The sequence below is a fragment of the Micropterus dolomieu genome, linkage group LG01 (genome assembly GCF_021292245.1).
Source record: "Micropterus dolomieu isolate WLL.071019.BEF.003 ecotype Adirondacks linkage group LG01, ASM2129224v1, whole genome shotgun sequence".
Classification (NCBI taxonomy): domain Eukaryota; kingdom Metazoa; phylum Chordata; class Actinopteri; order Centrarchiformes; family Centrarchidae; genus Micropterus; species Micropterus dolomieu.
Window position 1 is genome coordinate 50,935,739 of NC_060150.1, and position 17,924 is coordinate 50,953,662.

Below are 17,924 nucleotides of genomic sequence, written 5' to 3' on the forward strand. Positions count from 1 at the left end.
ATGGCTGACCGTGACTAATCTTTCTTTGTCAAGTGTACACACAATTGAACTCTCAGCAGTGACCTTAACATAAATTCAAATGAGCCATTTTATGAAAACAAGTGACATAAATATATGTAAACTGTGTTCCCGTCTAGCTACATCTGTTGGTAATGTGTAAAAGTCTGTAAAGGTTGTCTATTACCTAATGTTTTCACATTTGTAACACTTTCCTCGATATCTCTTGTGCAGAGATGACGACTTTCAGAGGTTTTTAATGTAACCAGCTACCTGATAACACTGGATGTTGACATCCATTAAGGTATGTAGTATTTTAATGAAATCCAGGGAAATATACTTAATGTTGCTTATTAGTTGATGATTTACATTACATGCTTCCATGGTGCAGCCTTTGCTGTGTGCCGTCAGACTCCGCTGCCTCTTGAAGTTGAGGGAGATGGATTTGCCCCGAGTTCACAAGTAGGAACTCGGACTCTGAGAAGCGTTCAGTCCAGAAATTTTTGAGTTGTAATACAGCCTGATGCCATCGGCCATCAGTGTATTTGAATGTGACATGTGGTGTAAAGCGCTTTCAGTGGTCGGAAGAGTAGAAAGGCGCTATCTGATAAAGACTGATGGATTCTTTTTGTACACGTTTTCTTTTTTAGGAAAATCCTACTCATTATGCTTTTAATGACGTAGGTTTGATCATTCAGATTGTTACAAACATGGAATCAGGATCCAAAGCATATTTATACACGGTACAAAATACAAAAAGTACTACAAAAAAAAGTTGCGTCCCTTGAAGAATTTGTTTTCAGTAGCAAAAGCAAAATGTCTGCCACCATGTTGGTTTGTGTAAAACCCTGCAGCAGCTAAACCAAACCCCCAGCTCTCACCCGCCTCTCCTCTTCATTTACAATTAAAGTAAATACAACAGAACATCCCAATAGAACGTCATGGAACAACAGACAATGTACAAAACATTTAAGTTGAGGCACAAAAATGCCCAAATCCAAAAGGCTAAAAATAAACTATTCTTTCAAGAACACTTTTGGCGTTTTATCAAAAAGAAATCGTGAGCTTACAAACCTTCAACTCTAAACAATACTCATAAATAAAAAAAAAGAAAAAAAAAAAGAATATCTTAAGGCTCCTGACGTTAAGTTAATAAATCAAATATACATTGATTAATTAAAACATTATTTACACATCTGTACAGAAACATTCAACACGGACGATTCTTCATATTTCGCTGAAATTTCTCCCCCAAAAAAACCCTAAATAAATAAATTCTTTCCAGATCCATCCGCATTCAAACGCAAAACTCATTCTTGAATGAAAGATGCTGGTAGTGCACGTGAGGCTCCTGCGTGTCCAAATTTTCTCGTCGTTAACAAAAAACGGGGTCCACGAAACCGAAGATCCAGCCAACCGCCGTGGACCGGTCAGACCAGTGTCAGTCAAAACATAAATTAAACAGCAAGAAAACATCTTGAAAATCAAGTCTGAACCAAAAAAAAAAAAAAAAGACCAAAAGTCCTCCACCACCTGGGGGGGGGCAGCCAGTCATTCTGAGCCCTGGTGGTTATACGATGTACTCCGTCCTGTTGACGCTCTGTGACTGCAGCTGCCTGTTGTCCTGTTTGCTTGTCCAGTGTGGGGGTTTGCCTGTCGTATGGTGGGGGGATGGTTCCTCCCAGTCTACCAGCGAGTACGACTGTGGCGCCCGGGCGAACCTCGCCTTCTGCAGCCTCTTGTCCATCTCGTCCTCGTCCGATTGGCTCCCAGTATCTGACTTCCTGATCCTGGCGTTGACGGAGTTCTTGTCCTCGCAGAGGTGGTGATGGAGGAGGAGGAGGTGGTGGTGTTGATGGTGGTGGATCCCAGGGTTTTTCACGATGGGGTTCTTGATGTGGTTGAGCTGCTCGCGGGCGGTGCTGACACTGTTATGGAGGGTGTTGTTGTCCTCAACCACGGACGCCAAAGAGGACGCCTGCGCGTTGACCCCCGCGTGGGTGCTCCGCTTCCTCCGCCTCCTCACGCACCACAGCAACATGGAGGCGATCGCCAACACCCAGACAACTATCACTGCGGAAACCAGCAAAGGCATGAGGTGGTCGGCTGGAAGGAGAGAAAAACAGAGGTCAGTGAACGGCTCAGGACACTTCATGAAAAACACCAACCACGACGGAAAAGTAGAGGAACTGTCTGACATTATGGGAATTTGTTTGCTGCATTAGCCAATGAGAAGGTCTAGTTTAGCACAAAGCCTGCTAGCCTAGCTCCCACCTTATTCAAACACCCGAATGGTAGTCCATCTGACCCACTGCGCCCCGTTGACCGACCAGGAAGCGGGTTCTCTAAAATGGAGGGAACTCGTGCTGAACTAATAATCATGCAGCTAAACCGTCTGAGACGTAAATGTGTGGAAGCATTTTGCATTCGACACCACAGAGCCGGATTGCTGACTTTGTAAATTCCCTTACAGGAACGTTAGCTTGTCTCTAAACGAGGCAGCGGGACTGAACCAAAAAGCATCCATTCTACAGCGTAGTTTAGGATTAGGCTACTGGACTTCAGAGATGCTGTGTGCAGTCAGCGCTCCCAGCTGTTCTTGGTTAACAAGCAGCTCCAACGCTAACCTCTACAATGATTTCATTTTTACATCGCTTCAATAAACAACATGTAAATCAAACAGTCGTGGAACTGACAAGGTGGATTTTCCCTCTTGATGGAGCCAAGTAGCAGTGTACAGGAAACCCAACTCTACAGGGATATCTTACATGTTTGAAATCAGAAGGAAAAACCATGATTCATCAGTCAGAAGTGGGACTTAAAAATCACTCACACATTCACCGAACAAAAACATGAACATGCACTCCACGGCCAATTCCTAGATTTTTCCCGGAGCTATAAACCACGTCTCAGCTAACAGGAGGTCGAATGTGGGGGGAGATCGAAACAATAAGTCTAATCTGCTCCTGATTATTTTGCCTAACTACAAGTTCCCTGCTCAAACACACAGAGAGCTGTAAAGCGGCTCACCGTTGGCGTCGTGGCTCTGTCGTTTCTGGATTCGAACCTCGGCGATGGCGCTGATGATGGTGCTGTTGGCGCTCCTCTTGCTGACCAGGTCCATGATTCTGTCCGTGATTTCCTTGACGAAGGCCAAACCTTTCCTCGGGTCGTCTGTCGACTGAAATATTCAGAAGAAAAACTCATTTCAGTCTAAACAAACGCTGCTGTTGGTTCCCTCTGATCACTGATTCATGCAACACAATAGTTCCTGAAAGCTTTTCCATTCCCACAAAAAAATCATCCGGCGCCCATGATGCATTTAAGTTTTCTGGCTGCAGCAGCAGCGGTTTGAAACTTTAAGCTCTCTAGTTGTGGCAGTGACAGTGTTATACCCCGTCTGTGCTCTTATCTCCAAACTCCTGCTTCTTTCCCATTTTCTAATCCCAGACTTTTGGTGAATGTTAATGAAATCCTAATCAGATCAGATCAGCTGATGACAGCGGCTCCGCAGCTCCATAATCAGCACATTCTCAGAGCAGACGGGACTTACGATGGCGACGTTGATCTCATTACCGGTGCTGAGCGACGGCTCGCAGGTTATAGAGACGGAGGAGTCGGAGGACAGATTCTGGACGACGTAGAGACTCCTGAGCACACGACAAACCTGCTCCACCGTCACACCCTGTAACACCAAACCAGAGGAACCACGTCAGCAGCACGAAGGGATCACATATTCTGTACGATAGCAAGTGGTGGAGGAAGTAATCAGATCCTTTACTCCAGTAAAAGTACTAATACCACACTGTCAAAATCCTGTAAATATTTTATATGTTAAAATCTTAATTAGTAAAGCTGTCAGATAAATGTAGTGGAGTAAAACCTCTGAGATGTGGCAGCGTAGACTTGCAACGCAGCAAGAATACATTTCACCTCTGGTAACTACGCCAGCTGTGAACGACTCATTCATGTACTCTGTTGTAAATCATGATCAGGCTGATGGCTCCCACAGTTTTAAGCCTTTTCTACCGATGGAACTAATATTTTTGTAGTTGCTCAGAGAGAATTCAAAAGGTGGGAAAAGACCCAGGCGACCAAACTGACCTTTGCCATGACATCCTTGTTGAAGGTGAAGGTGACGTTGGCGCAGCTGCTCTCCAGGTGACACCTGGCTGTGGGCGGGGCCCGGTGGGCGGGCCTCCAGCACTCCCCCTGGCTGAGGCAGGGCTTGACGAAGCAGCGCTCGTCCCGGACGGCGACGCAGGTCTGCCCGGCTGGACACTCGGAGCTGCGAGTCTGACCGTGCAGGCTGCAAGGTTTAGGTCCACACCAAAGCTGTCAGAGACACGAGAAGGTGAAGGAGGGCAGATAATACTTCCTCCTTACAGTTCAGAAGGAAAGACTTTTTACTCAGCTACATTTATCTGACTGCTGCTGCAGAAACTTTACAGATTTCACACACAAAGTTTTGTATTTGTATTAAGAGACAATAAATATTTTACACCTCAAAAAGTCTCGGACTGGCAGAAAGGTTAAGAACCCTGCTCTAGATCCTGCATGGATTTGAGTTTTCTTCATTTTGACGTCATGCTTCTTTAAAACAACCAAATAAAACGGGGTGCATCTCAGAAAGCAACATTAATAGATGATGAATCTATAGTGTTAGTACTGCTTTACTGCAAACATTTAACTAAAGTAACCACAGCACTAAAACCTTCCTGTAATAAAGGAGATTGTTTCACTAAAATTGAAATGTTGTCTTTTTCTTTTTCTGCTGGTTTTCTAGAGAAACAAGTTTTGCTGTGTGACTCCGATCTGAACTGTTCTGATTGTGCCCATAATTAAAACATACACGTTCTCTGCACACATGAATCCAGATCTCAGCTCTACCTTTGTGCAGACGACTCTCCCGTTGTGACAGCGGCACTTGTTGCAGTCTTCGTCCCACGTGCTTCCGTCCAGAGCCACCAGCCCTCCGACCACACAGGGCCTCCCCGACGCTGCAGCACAAAACCAGCAGGAGCACCGTCAGCACGAAACACCCACGTTTCATCACAGCTCACAGTGAGAGTGGTCCAAATGTGCTTTCCCATACATTAGTTTGTGATTTGAACCAGGATCTAGTTTTCTCAGTCAGTCTCAGCCAGATTTATCCAATAAATAAAAGTTGAAGACCAAACGACAGCTGCCCAGCACAAGTTCATTACATTTCTTTATTGATCAGTGCTGTTGTTTGCTTACTGGACAGTGAATAGTGGCTAACGGTGAAGATTGTGTTTTACCTTCTTGGCAGCGGGGCCCGGTCCTTCCTGGTGGACAGATGCAGCGGTAACCGTTGATTTCATCCACACAGGTGGAGCCGAAGGAGCAGGGCGACGACTGACACTCATTGATGTCTGAAAGCAGACAAGTGACAGCTTTAACAATATGAATCACATTTATGCATCTTCAGTAAAGGCTCGTGCTAAGCTACACGGTCTCTAAATGTTCAGTCCAACACTTGCTGACCTGAGCTTCAACGCACTCAGGCAGAGAGAGACTGGATTTTGTAAAGACGAGAGAAGAAGAGCGAGGCAGAAAATGAGAGAGAGGGCAGCAGAGGGACAGGTGCAGGCAAGGTTAAGGGGTCAAAGGTCGACACTCACTGATCCTGCAGTCTGGGCCGGCGAACCCCGGAGCACATTCACATCGGTACCAGTTGTCTCCATCGACACAGGTCCCACTGTTATAACTGCAGGACAGAGATGCATGTTGATATCGACACTGTGTCCAACAACAAGACTCTTATTACTGGAACAACAACAGAATGTTGTCCCGTGCGGGTCGGGAGGAAAAAATGTTAAAAATCTGAATTCATCGTAATTTCCCTGCAGCTGTAAATCAATAACCCTGACCTAACAGAGCTGGAGCCGCATGTCTAACCCTCATCTTAAATTATAGACAGAATCCGTGTGTTTCAAAGTAGTTTTCAGACTGTGGCTTGGAGAGGAGAGCTGAGCAGATAAACAGGGAGTTGTTTTGTTCCAGATGCGATTTGGTGAATGGACAGATGACGAGGAGGAATTTAATGTAGCATCTGACAGTTTATCACTTTAAAGATCGGACGAAATGCCCCTCCAAGGAAAGGAAAAAACATTCAAAGACTATATTTAAGAAGTCAGAAACAGTAAACTTAAGTAAAGTAAAGTTCTTTTTTGTGCTTGTGTTTACAGCAGCAGTCAGGTAACTCTGTTCACTGTGACTGTGTGTGTTTAACTCACCAGGGATGAGGACTGCAGTCGTTGGCATCTGGAAAATAAACAAGAAAACGTGTTAGACTCACTGTGTTCACAGCTCGCAGGGTTGGATCTCTTCAGTACTCCGGACTGGATAGCGTTCCTTTACGGTGTATATCCAGCAACTTGCTAACATTAACATGCATATAGATAGCCTGTCAACACACCAACTGTTACATCCATGTAATGTTACAGAGCATATTAACCAAGCATGCACTTAGCTTTTTATCATGTGAAACATTTGATGCTAAATAAGCAAAAATTTAAATGGAACAATTCAGTAACAAAGCAGTAAAACTCACACATCCTGTGACGTTCACAGAATGTTAAATCCTCCAGAATCCACTCAATGTTCTATATTTTTGTGTCTATGTGACTAACTGGTCCAGTATTGAGCGAGCATGCTGCAGTCGGCAGCAGCAAAACAGGGCTGCTACGTAATTCTTGTGCACCGTCAAAGTACGTCCTCTAAAGAGCTTGATTTTGCTGCTGACAGGCTCAGATTGTTAATAAAAAAAGTGTCTGACAACATGACGGAAAGGATCCCTACAAAGACAGACTTTTTGTTTCACCAGAAACAGTCACTATATCGCTCCCATCCAAGTCACCAGATAAAAACAGGAATTTTATCTCTCTGGTCTACCGCTGCCCCGGCTGTTTCTTCTTGCGTTATTGTGTGACTTTAATCCTTTAAAAGTCACAAAATAACACAAACCAGAGAGGTAAAATTAATGTTTTTGTTAATAACAACACATAATAGTTAAATTACTGTTTTTACTCAATGGGGTCTGGTGGCTTTGACAAGAGTACTGAAGTGACTGGTTAAACAAAAAAGGATCTTGCTATTTAAAGAAAGGTTTATCTCTGTTGGGAATGTTGTCAGACACCTGTAATAGCAAAATCAAGCTCTTTATTGGGCGTGCCGGTGACTACAGCGTGCTCGCTCAACACGGGACCAGATTCAATTTATTTTTGTCCCCATTAGTCACCGTTGAAACTTTGAAATATTGCTAAAATAACTGAATTGACCCTGCCTATATTTGGGACAGGCCACAAAACTGAAACAGGCTACTATGAAACAGTTTATTTATTTCAAAACAGAATATTACTTGTATAAAAATAATCCAATAATATCAAATACGCGTCATTCATTTGATCTAGCTCCGACAGACGGCTAATGCGCTTTTATTTTGAAGGCAGCAACGTAACGAAAACAACAGCAGGATGAGAGAAGTGTGGCAGAAGTTAGCAGACAGAGAGCGATGGACTTCACATGACAGGATTCACAACAAGGATTCATTTTTATGAAAAGCTGTTGTGATTCTTTTGATGGGTGGACACTTCCAGACTGAAGGAAGATAAATAATCATGGAGCGGACACGTTCGGACTTAACGAGGCTTCAAAGGGAGTCGGCACTTTTTCATCTCTTGTACCATGCAGGTTACAGCGGTAAATCTATAAGACTCAGACTTTGGGGCTTGTTGTTTCCGTTAAATGAACTGAACGGCTGAATTGTGGAGGATCTAACCGATCTAATGATGTGTCCACACTGACATATTGATCATTTACCATTTAGCTTTGACGCTTTTATCCAAAGCAACTTACAATTGCTATACATCTTGCCTCTGGAGCAACTAGGGATTAAGTGTCTTGCTCAGGGACACAATTTGTGGATGGGTCACAGTGGGAATTGAACCCGGGTCTCCCACACCAAAGGCAAGCATCTTATCTATGCGCCACCACCAACCCTCCTCATATGTTTAAACATTAATATTTGCAATAACGATCTGAGCAGTTTGGAAGCAGCTAAAGCAGTGACCCAGCAGGGTTTAGGAGGTTTTATACATCCAAAGAACTTTTATAACAACCAGACCAGGCGTCTAATGGAGATCTGCGTTTATTTGTCAAAATGTGTTTCCAGGCCGGGAAACGGGGCAGGCGGCTGTTTGGGACTAGTCATAGAAGTTTTACAGTAGACACAAAAACGGCAAATGGAAAAACAAGGTCCAGGTTGATGTGTGAGGTGCGGTGCCGTGACTCACTGTGGCTGCAGGTGGCGCCCTCCCAGCCCTCCTTACAGACGCAGCTGAAGGAGTCTCCGTCCACCACGCAGGTTCCTCCGTTCTCGCAGGGACTCGGCAGACAGCTGCTGTTCTTCGCTGGAGTCACAAACGCGACTTGTTAGCCTCCAAACTGACATGAAGAAGTTTTAAAAAGTACGACCTGTTGCGGTACTGACCGATGTTACAGGTGGCCCCCTCCCAGCCTGCAGCGCACACACACTTGAAGGCGTCGACTTCATCATAGCAGGTTCCCCCGTTGTTACAGGTCGCCTCGTCACACTGACTCTCTCCTGGAAATAAAGAGAACTACATTTCAACACCTGGAACACAACGCACACATTCACGTGGCAATTTTCTGTCTCACCATGAGGACTCCCCAGGTTCACTGAGCCCGATGATGGTGAATGAGAGGCAAACTATTCAGCGCTTTGCGTAAAAGGTGCTCTGTATGATGAAGGCAGCCATTTTGGAGGCAGAAAAAACAGATCCCAGAAAGTGTAAAGAAAATCTAAAAAGCCCTGTTAGTGTCTGGAATCTGAGGTAACCTGATGTGTGAAAAGACAAAGTGAAAGTGGTCGAACACACACACACACAAGCAGGACTTACTCGAGTGACAGGTCTTTCCCTTCCAGCCGTTGTTACACTCGCAGTAGAAGTCGTTGACCAGATCCCGACAGACGCCGCGGTTCTGACAGGGAGCCGCGCTGCAGTCATCGATGTCTGCACGACAAAAACAAAACATCATTCCAACATGTCCGCCCAACACCGTGATGAAGAGGGAGGAAGAGGAGGAGGACTCACTGTTCTGGCAGGTAGGTCCGTCCCAGCCTTCAGCACAGATGCACTGATACTGACTGACTTTATCGATACAGGTTGCTCCATTCAGACAGGGGGCGCTCTCACAGTCGTTTATATCTGAGAGTCAGAAAGGAAGGAGATGACATTTTATTTTTATTTAACTTTATAAATACGTCGTTTTTAATACAGCCCTTAAGTTAAATCAAAAACATCCCCACATTACTAACGAGAGTATTTTGATTTAACAAGAAAATAAATATAAATGTTGTCTGAAACAGCAAACTCATTAGAGAAGTATTTATGTACTCACTCTCGTGGCAGTACGCGCCGGTGAATCCCTCCTCACACTCGCAGCTGAACTGTCCGCCAGCGTGACTGCGACACCGCCCGTGGGGGCCGCACACGTTGGACGAAATCAAACGCACCCCGCCCGGTGTGCTATTGGACGCCACAGCCACTGTGCAGCTGTCAATCACTGTGAAAGAGGAGGAGGAGACGGAGGAAGATGAAGATGGACTCTTTGTTTGTATTGTTTTAGGTCATGTGCCGGACTATTACTTGGTGACCAGTTAAAGGGCAACTTATTTTTCAACCTTTCTTATGTGATTATAAGACTGTGGCAACATTATGGAAAGGATCCCTACACAGAGAGAGACCTTTTTAAGACTAAAATCTTTTTAGTTTAACCAGAAACAGTCGCCATATCGCTCTCGTCAAAGCCACCAGACTCCCTTGACAAAAACAGTAATTTTACCACACAGAACACAAGTTGCTGGTCAACCACTGCCTCAATCGGTGGGATGGTTTGCGCCATTCTGTGTATTCTTTGGCATTTTTAACCCTTTAAAACACCAAAATCAAACAAGCTAACTAACCAGTCGAGGCAGCGGTAGACCAGCAAGTCCAGTGTAGTGAGTGGTAAAATTACTGTTTATGTTAATGGAGTCCGGTGGCTTTGACCAGAACGATATGGTGACTGTTTCTGGGTAAACAAACAGGATCTTACTCTTTTAAAAAGGTCTCTCTCTGCAGGGATCCTTTCCATAATGTTGTCAGACTAATTACAGTCCGAGCCTGTCAGCGGCAAAAACAAGCACTTTCGGACTGATTGAACATCATAATTGTAATTAGCGCCAAACTCTCTATGAATTTATAGGAAGATTTCAGTTTCTTCCACAGGAGTTACAGATTTTTAGAAATGAATAATGAGATGAACATGGACTGAACCCGAACCTTTGCAGGGCGTGGTGCGGCAGTGGTCCTTCAGGCGCGAGCAGTTCTTGCCCTCGTAGTCTTCGGGACATTTACAGACGTAGTCGGTCACCAGGTTGAAACACTCGCCGCCGTTCTGACACGGACTGTGGAGGCAGTAGTCGATATCCAACTGTGGGCAGAGAGAAGAATCCAGCTTCAGCGGGGAAAAACGATTCTCAGCTTTTACTGTTTCTATGACACCTGTATACACATCACCATGGTAACCATAACATGAGTACAAGTCAACTGATTCAAATGTTGATGACATCATTGATAGTAGACAGAAACAGTAGCTAATACATCAGTATAACTGTCACTATCTGTAAAATATGCTGCTCCTCTGTGCAAAACAGCTTCAGGTCCCTGATATACAAGATCTCTTTTTTAAAAGCTTTATTTAATCAGTCCAGGAAAACAATATTTGGGTCAGACGTTTCAGCTGTTCAGAGTTTTAACCAGCCAGACAAAGACACGGTGCAAAGTTACAGCACTTAGAAAATAATACGAAGAGGACAAAATGAAAGACAACAATGCAAGAAGAGGAAGTTCGTTCAGGCCACAACATCCAAACTAGTGCTGGTGGAGTCAAAGGACTCGGAAAGGTTTTCCTATTTTATGGGATTAATTAATAAAGTCTATTCAATTCATCCATCATCAACCGCTTATCCTGTGTACAGGGTCGCGGGGGGCTGGAGCCAATCCCAGCTGACATCGGGCAAAAGGCGGGGTACACCCTGGACAGGTCCCCAGTTCATCGCAGGGCCACACATAGACAATTCACATCCACACCTAAGGACAAGGGTCACCAATCAACATAGCCTGCATGTCTTTGGAGGGTGGGAGGAAGCCACACAGACACGGGGAGAACATGCAAACTCCACACAGACAGGACAATTGGGGTTTGAACCCACAACCTTCTTGCTGTGAGGCGACAGCGCTAACCACTGCACCGTGCAGTTCAATTCAATCATATTGCAATGATTGCCATAATGGTTTTATTGCGCAGCTCTACTCACTCACACGTCAGAGTAGGTGGAATTTGTTTCTAGTGCAGCATTGTTACATTTTTACTGCAGGACTTCTGAGAGATCGTCTTCAGCCAACATTAAACTGTCTTCAGCAATATAAGCTAGCAAGTTAGCCTAGCTGTACAAATGAAGTTTCATTTTTAGTTCATGTGATTGATCACTGGAGTAATTTATGGCACCGGAAAGAAGTCTAAGCCCAAGATCAGTTTGAGGACAAAGAACACTTCCTGTTTCTGTTCACTGGGCCAGTAAAAGCAGGCGTGGCTCAGCCACTGCTCAGTTCAATTTAGTTTTATTTATATAACACTAATTCATAACAAGAGTTGCATCTCATTGCATTTGTTTATGTAATTTCACCTGACAGCGACTTCCAGAGAAACCAGGCGGACACAGGCAGTGGAAGCCGTCGACCTCGTCGTGGCAGCGGCCGCCATTGAGGCATGGCCCGCTGGAGCACTCGTCCACGTCTTTCTCACAGTTGTCGCCGCCGAAACCGGAAGCGCACACACACTTATAACCATTCACCAGGTCCTGAATGAGAGAGAAACGAAGACCACGTTAATATTTATAAAGTCAACTGGACACAGGCGCTCATTAAAAAGTCTGAAAGTCACCTTAAGTTTGGGGATAGGTTCATGTTGAAATGCATTAAGTTATCTTGGCCTTATAATCCAATTATAGTCCATTAGCTAACAGGCTAAAACATGCAACACTAAATTAACAACATTAACCGAAAACAAAAGAAGAAGAGACGACTGTTGGGACAGTCTTTTCTCTTTACACGATCCATTAAATATTTAACGTACAAAATAATGTCCAGGTCCGAGCTGTTTATTCAAAGATAATAATACAAAATCCCGTTAGCATCGAGCTAATGAGCCAAATTTAAGTTGTAGTGGGCAGATTAACTGTGCCAGAGCTCTTCATAACTCTGTATTGTGCGTTTGTTTGTATGTTCTTGTACAAGTGGAATTTATTTGTCACTTTAAACCAGTGGTTCTCAAACACCCCCCCTTCAGACGAAAGAAAAATTTAGGTTCCAGGAGGCAACAATAAACAGCCCGAAACTGATGTTCGCATCTGCTTTAAGCTCTAAGCTTTCTGCCAAACTAAGCAGCAATGTTTAAGGAGGTCAAAATACATCTAACTCTATAAAATAACTCTTTTTTTAGGGAATTACACATTTTAAAAATGGTAAATTCAGCACACAGATATTTACACTATAGCTGGTTTGCACTTTAGCTTTCATAAATACTGTAAATCAGTGGTTTTTAAAGTCTGAGACTGTGTGCCTCACCCCCCATTGTTTACTGGCTCAGTTTTGCTCACTTCCTGGATGCCTATGGGATCCTGTTTATGATAGACACTCAACAATTGAGCCAAGACAGCCTAATATTGCTATCTGACGTATCTTCAGACTCCACCAAATACATAAAAGCGGTCGTGAGGGATGTTTTAACCTTTGAGTCCTGGAAAATGGGAAAGACAATAAACTTCCCCAAAACTACGGTATCTTTGTATCTTTTGATAAGTAATGTAATAACTAATATAATATTTTGTTCACTTCCGTTCACTGAGCCTCCCTGAAACTACCCACCTCACACTTTAAAAACTTCTGCAGTAAATCAACCTGAGCTGTGAGCGTTGAACATGCACGCTGACAGATAATGCTGCTAATGTAATGTAATCTGGCTTGTATCTGCAAACAATAAACCATTGTGAGGAGGAGAAAACTAGCAATCAGCATTTGAAAAGAACGAGGACAGACTGTTTGTCTTGTGTTTGGAGACGAGAGTTTTGAGAAATCTGATCTGCGGTTGTCATGGAGGCCACACACACACACACACACACACACACACACACAGGATTTGCTGTTTAAAGCTCCGGTGAAGATAAAGGATGTGTTGCAGAGAGTAAAGGCTCATTAAAGTGTGTGAATCAACTGAAGCTCACCTTGCACGTTGCTCCGTTCTGACATTGGCCTCGACAGTCGTTGATATCTGCAGAAACAATTCAAGTTTCCTCGTTAGGTCACATTTGTCTTTACTACCTGCTGCTCTCGTCCTCTCTCTACCTGTTTTCTATATGTTAGAGGTCATTTTCAGGCTGCTGTGGACACAAGACATGTCAGACTCTTTAAAAAAGTGGGGATGATTTCCTTTGGCAAAACAGCTCAGAACATACCAGAAATGACTGATGACTCTTTACCAGATTCAACTAATTAAACAACATCAGTGCTCGAAGGGAAACACCCAGTTATGCATCTGACAATTATCATTTAGAGCCAAAACTCCCCAAGTTTTAAAAACAGTTTCGACTGCTGGTGGGTTGAATGTTCTGGCATTATAACCATCTCCTCCTCGTTAAACAGATCATTGTGTCCTTGGAGCATCTTTACTCACTGGTGTCACAGTTCTGGCCCATCCAACCCGGGAGACACTCGCAGAAGTATCCTCCAATCAGGTTTCGGCAGGAGTTGCCATTGACGCAGGGGTCGTCGTCACACTCGTTGGCGTCTGAAACAATAAACACGTTACAGGGAGAGAAAGTACGGCGTTTACATGGCATAAAGCTAACTAGGTTCCTTAAATTCACATTAAGCAACATAAAGATGTTGGAATATGAAGGCAATAAAACTGCTGCAGTCCTGAAATGTGTTTGGGAATGAGATTTGGGTGAATAATTCGACAGACAGATTTAAGGGTGAGGCTCATTGGATGCTAAACGTTACATCTTTACAGCAGTAAGGCAGCAGCTAGTATTGACTCAGTCTGAAAGACAAGGGACGCCACAAAAAGACAATTCTGAATGTTACAGGTTTGCAAATCTGTTTTTTGGGGGTGTCTCCTCTTCAGGAACAGGCGACAGAGTTACAGGATGGAAACATATTTCTATAAAAGCCACCTTGTATTGTGGTCGTTGACCTGCTCTTATTTTGGTTTTTGGGTGGACATGGGAGATTGGGGAAGTTCTTTGAGTTGGAAGTGGTTGTATTTTAAGCTATGTTGGCGGTATGGCTATATGGGTGGCAATTCCGGTGGCTCCACTGCTTTCCAGGTCCAGACTGAAATGTCTCAACAACTATTGGATAGAAATGTGGTCCAGACCTTCACGTTCCCCTCAGGATGGACTTTAATAACTTAGGTGATGCTCCGACTTTCCATCTAGCACCATCATCAGGTCAAATGTTAATGTGTCCAACACTTATACCTGCAGAACTGATGACATTCCCATCAGCCACAACCTTGAAACTTTACCTAAAACCACTTTAAATACCACAACACCTGCAGGGGTTTGGTTGCTCAAGCCTTACTCGGTCCAGTACGACCAGTAGCTTATCGTGGATATTTAGCTTTCATGTCATTTAACCAGTCAATGAACAACCAGGGATTCAGATGTCAAAGGTCAGGAGTAACAGCCCCCTGACAACAAATGGGATAAATATCATTCCTGAGTCACTGGAGTAATAAAATGTAAAGAGCGTTAATTTGGAGTCCTCAGTTGCTTTTATTAGTCTAGCTTTGGGTCTGATGGTAGGAGCACCAAGTGAAAGCCTAAACTCATTCAGCAGTGGGAAACAGACTCCAAAAGGAGGCCTGGCAGACCAAACTAACCAGCCACAAAGAAAGGTTGAGGAGTATTTGGCGGGTGGTTAGCGGTGGATTAGTGCTGTGGTGAGGTGATCCGAGGCGCTAAGCCCTCCAAACCACAACCGCTCCTCCAGGGATCATCCTGGAGATTAGGGGAAAAAACCTCAGGAGTCCCAGCGGGAGGAGGCCAAGGACGGTGCTCCGACCTGCCGGACTGACAACGCCCAAGGAAAAGTTTGAACATGGCTTCAGATGAGGAAATGGATCTGTTTGTACATAAAACTGATGAGAATCTCCGCATTGGAAGAGATGAATCATAACTTCAATAGAGACACCAAAAAGTTTCCTAAACAGTCTCTCAAACCTCCACCACTAATTTTAAATGTTCTCAAGAAGAGCCGAGCAACACAGTTCTGGTATAGAGTACGGTCTAGACCTGCTCTTTTATGAAAAGCGCTGTGAGATAACTGTTGTTGTGATTAGGCGCAATATAAATAAAATTGAATTGGTTCTGAGTTAAAGGAGCACTGACCGATAAGGCAGGTCTTTCCGGTCCACTGAGGAGGACAGGTACACTTGAAACCATTAACCAGGTCCTGACAGGTTCCTCCATTACTGCAGGGGTTCTCCAGACACTCGTCCACATCTGAGAGAGACAGAAAAACTAAGTCCACCCGCTCATGGAGCTTCAGTGGAAACACAAAGGTTCAAAGAGGAAAGCTTTTCAGCAGGTCTTACTGATGGAGCAGGAGGGTCCGGTCCATCCAGGGGCACAGCGGCACTCAAAACCCAGACTGGTTTCTCCACAGCTTCCTCCGTTCAGACAGGGGTTGGACAGGCAGGCATGGTCGGCTGAGACAGACGGGACAGAGATGGTTCATTTAGGATCCTGACAGCGAAGATTCATTTACTCTTTAAGACGAGACCTTTCAACCTTTTCCTTTTTAGCTCCAGTTTTAGTTCTGCATGACATATTCATGTACAAGCACGGTTTTTATGAAAGATTAAGTTTAGATATGAGATCTGAGATGAGGGTGTTCACAGGGATTTTCATGGCCATCAGGGAATCGAACCATGAACCCTCTCACCTCTCTGACAGCTGACCCCAGAGAAGCCATCAGGACAGGAGCAGTGGTATTTGTCAGGCCCCGTGTTGCTGCAGGTTCCTCCATTCAAACACGGCTGCAGCGTCGCACAAGTGTTCAGATCTGCAGGACAAAGACGGGAAAACAAACTTTGACTTTCTGCAGAGTCGGCCACAGGAGTTCACAGAACAACCTGTGCTTTGTTCAAATAAGATGGTGTTAAGATCTACACAGCTCAGCAGCAGATACTCATTCTCCTTCTAATATGGACAGAAAACATAATGATACAATTTGTTACGCATTTAATAACAAACTGGACAAAGCAACCACGTAAATTAACTCCAGTACAAAGAAACACAGTTTATAAGGTTATTAAAACATTTCCAGCGACAAGAGCTGCAGATCAGCTGTGTCGCCTGAGCGTCAGAGGAACGGGAAGTTTAACAAGCTTTATTACCTGCTGTAATCAGCTGTTCCGCTTGTTTTGGAGAGGAGGAGACCGACTTCTGCTCCGTGCAGAAACCTCATTACTGATGAAAACTTAAAACAACAACTCCAGACCCAGTATTTAGCGTAACCCCATCAGCTGTTCGCTGTAAACACACCGCTGCACGCTGGCTGCCCCACCCCCCCAAAGTACCGGTACTTTCGGAAAGTACTACCCCCCGAGCAGGGACGAAAGGGGGGTAAAATGAAGACCCTAGAACTACATTTAGACCCTGGTCCCTCTGGTGGAAAAACAGTGAGTTCCTCCAAAGGTTTCTAGTTCCGGGGTTTAGTTCCTTTGGTTGAAATGCAGCTTAAGTCTATGTTAAAGTGTGTTTGTGTACCTTTGTCACACAGCTGTCCACCAAAGTTGGTGTCACAGAGACACTGCCAGGGCTCCACACAGCTGCCGTGAACACAGCCGGGATGAGGGATGCACTGATCACAGTACTCCCCCTGCCAGCCATACAGACACCTGAGACACACACAGTCACAGTTACTATGAATCTATGTGTGTAGTCATGAAGTCATCATCTTTTAGTAGAAAACTTTAATTTCTTGTATACTGATTGAAAAACCCAGCCTGAGTACATTCCGATGAAGAATAAGGGCGACTACTGGAGGGAATAATACCATCATTTAATGAGAATAAAGTTTCAGCTATGAGATAAATATGTACGATTTTGTTGTTGTTGTATTGGGACATAGTCAGACATAATATTGTGACAAAGTACATAATGTTCTGCATTTATATATCTACAGTACATATGTGTAATTGTACTCATTATTAATACTACAATTAATATTTATTTGGCATTGCACTTATGTCACATGACCTACTGTAAAATACTGTACATTTTCCACACTTATTAATATTTTCATATTTATTTTTAGATGATATACTTCTTTATATTCTATTTACCAACTTTCTATTATTATTTCTATTTCTTTATACTTTCACGTGCAATGTGAGCATCTGTGACAAGTATTTCCCCTCGGAGATCAATAAAGTATTTCTGATTCTGATTATGTTGTTGTTTGTTTGTGTTGTTGGTCATGTTTACTGTCTTTATCTTTACTATCAGCGTCAAATACAGACAAAAAGTGATGAAAAATGATATGGAAATGTTCAAATCTTCAAATATTTTGGAAGGAAACAGTGCCATGTTATCTAAGATCACTAAAATAAATATCCCATTGGATCCCAAATGATGCCTTTTGAATTATATGGATGATAAAATCTGGCCATAATTTAAAAAAAAGACAGTGTCAATTGGATTTATGAGTTCAAAAAGAGCTATAGCAAGTAATTGGAAGACAATTAACAACATAAACAAGAAATCACAG

The 17,924-nt window shown here is 43.7% G+C and overlaps 1 protein-coding gene across 1 annotated transcript in view; it reads right to left on the minus strand.

Moving 5' to 3' along the window:
• Positions 1-507: 507 nt before the first annotated feature.
• The window catches only part of LOC123968991 (protein jagged-1a-like), a 34,749-nt gene continuing 17,332 nt past the window's right edge, over positions 508-17,924 (minus strand). Inside the window, exons 6-26 of the mRNA XM_046046056.1 lie at positions 16,922-17,052; positions 16,095-16,214; positions 15,745-15,858; positions 15,539-15,652; positions 13,819-13,932; positions 13,370-13,416; positions 11,774-11,947; positions 10,368-10,518; positions 9,445-9,609; positions 9,138-9,251; positions 8,943-9,056; positions 8,513-8,626; positions 8,316-8,432; positions 6,258-6,285; positions 5,643-5,728; positions 5,280-5,393; positions 4,888-4,997; positions 4,102-4,332; positions 3,551-3,682; positions 3,028-3,178; positions 508-2,103 (exon numbers count right to left, since the gene is read on the minus strand). Of these exons, the coding sequence (XP_045902012.1) occupies positions 1,568-2,103; positions 3,028-3,178; positions 3,551-3,682; positions 4,102-4,332; positions 4,888-4,997; positions 5,280-5,393; positions 5,643-5,728; positions 6,258-6,285; positions 8,316-8,432; positions 8,513-8,626; positions 8,943-9,056; positions 9,138-9,251; positions 9,445-9,609; positions 10,368-10,518; positions 11,774-11,947; positions 13,370-13,416; positions 13,819-13,932; positions 15,539-15,652; positions 15,745-15,858; positions 16,095-16,214; positions 16,922-17,052 (2,977 nt within the window). The 3' untranslated portion in view covers positions 508-1,567. The remainder of the gene's footprint in view (positions 2,104-3,027; positions 3,179-3,550; positions 3,683-4,101; positions 4,333-4,887; positions 4,998-5,279; positions 5,394-5,642; positions 5,729-6,257; positions 6,286-8,315; positions 8,433-8,512; positions 8,627-8,942; positions 9,057-9,137; positions 9,252-9,444; positions 9,610-10,367; positions 10,519-11,773; positions 11,948-13,369; positions 13,417-13,818; positions 13,933-15,538; positions 15,653-15,744; positions 15,859-16,094; positions 16,215-16,921; positions 17,053-17,924) is intronic.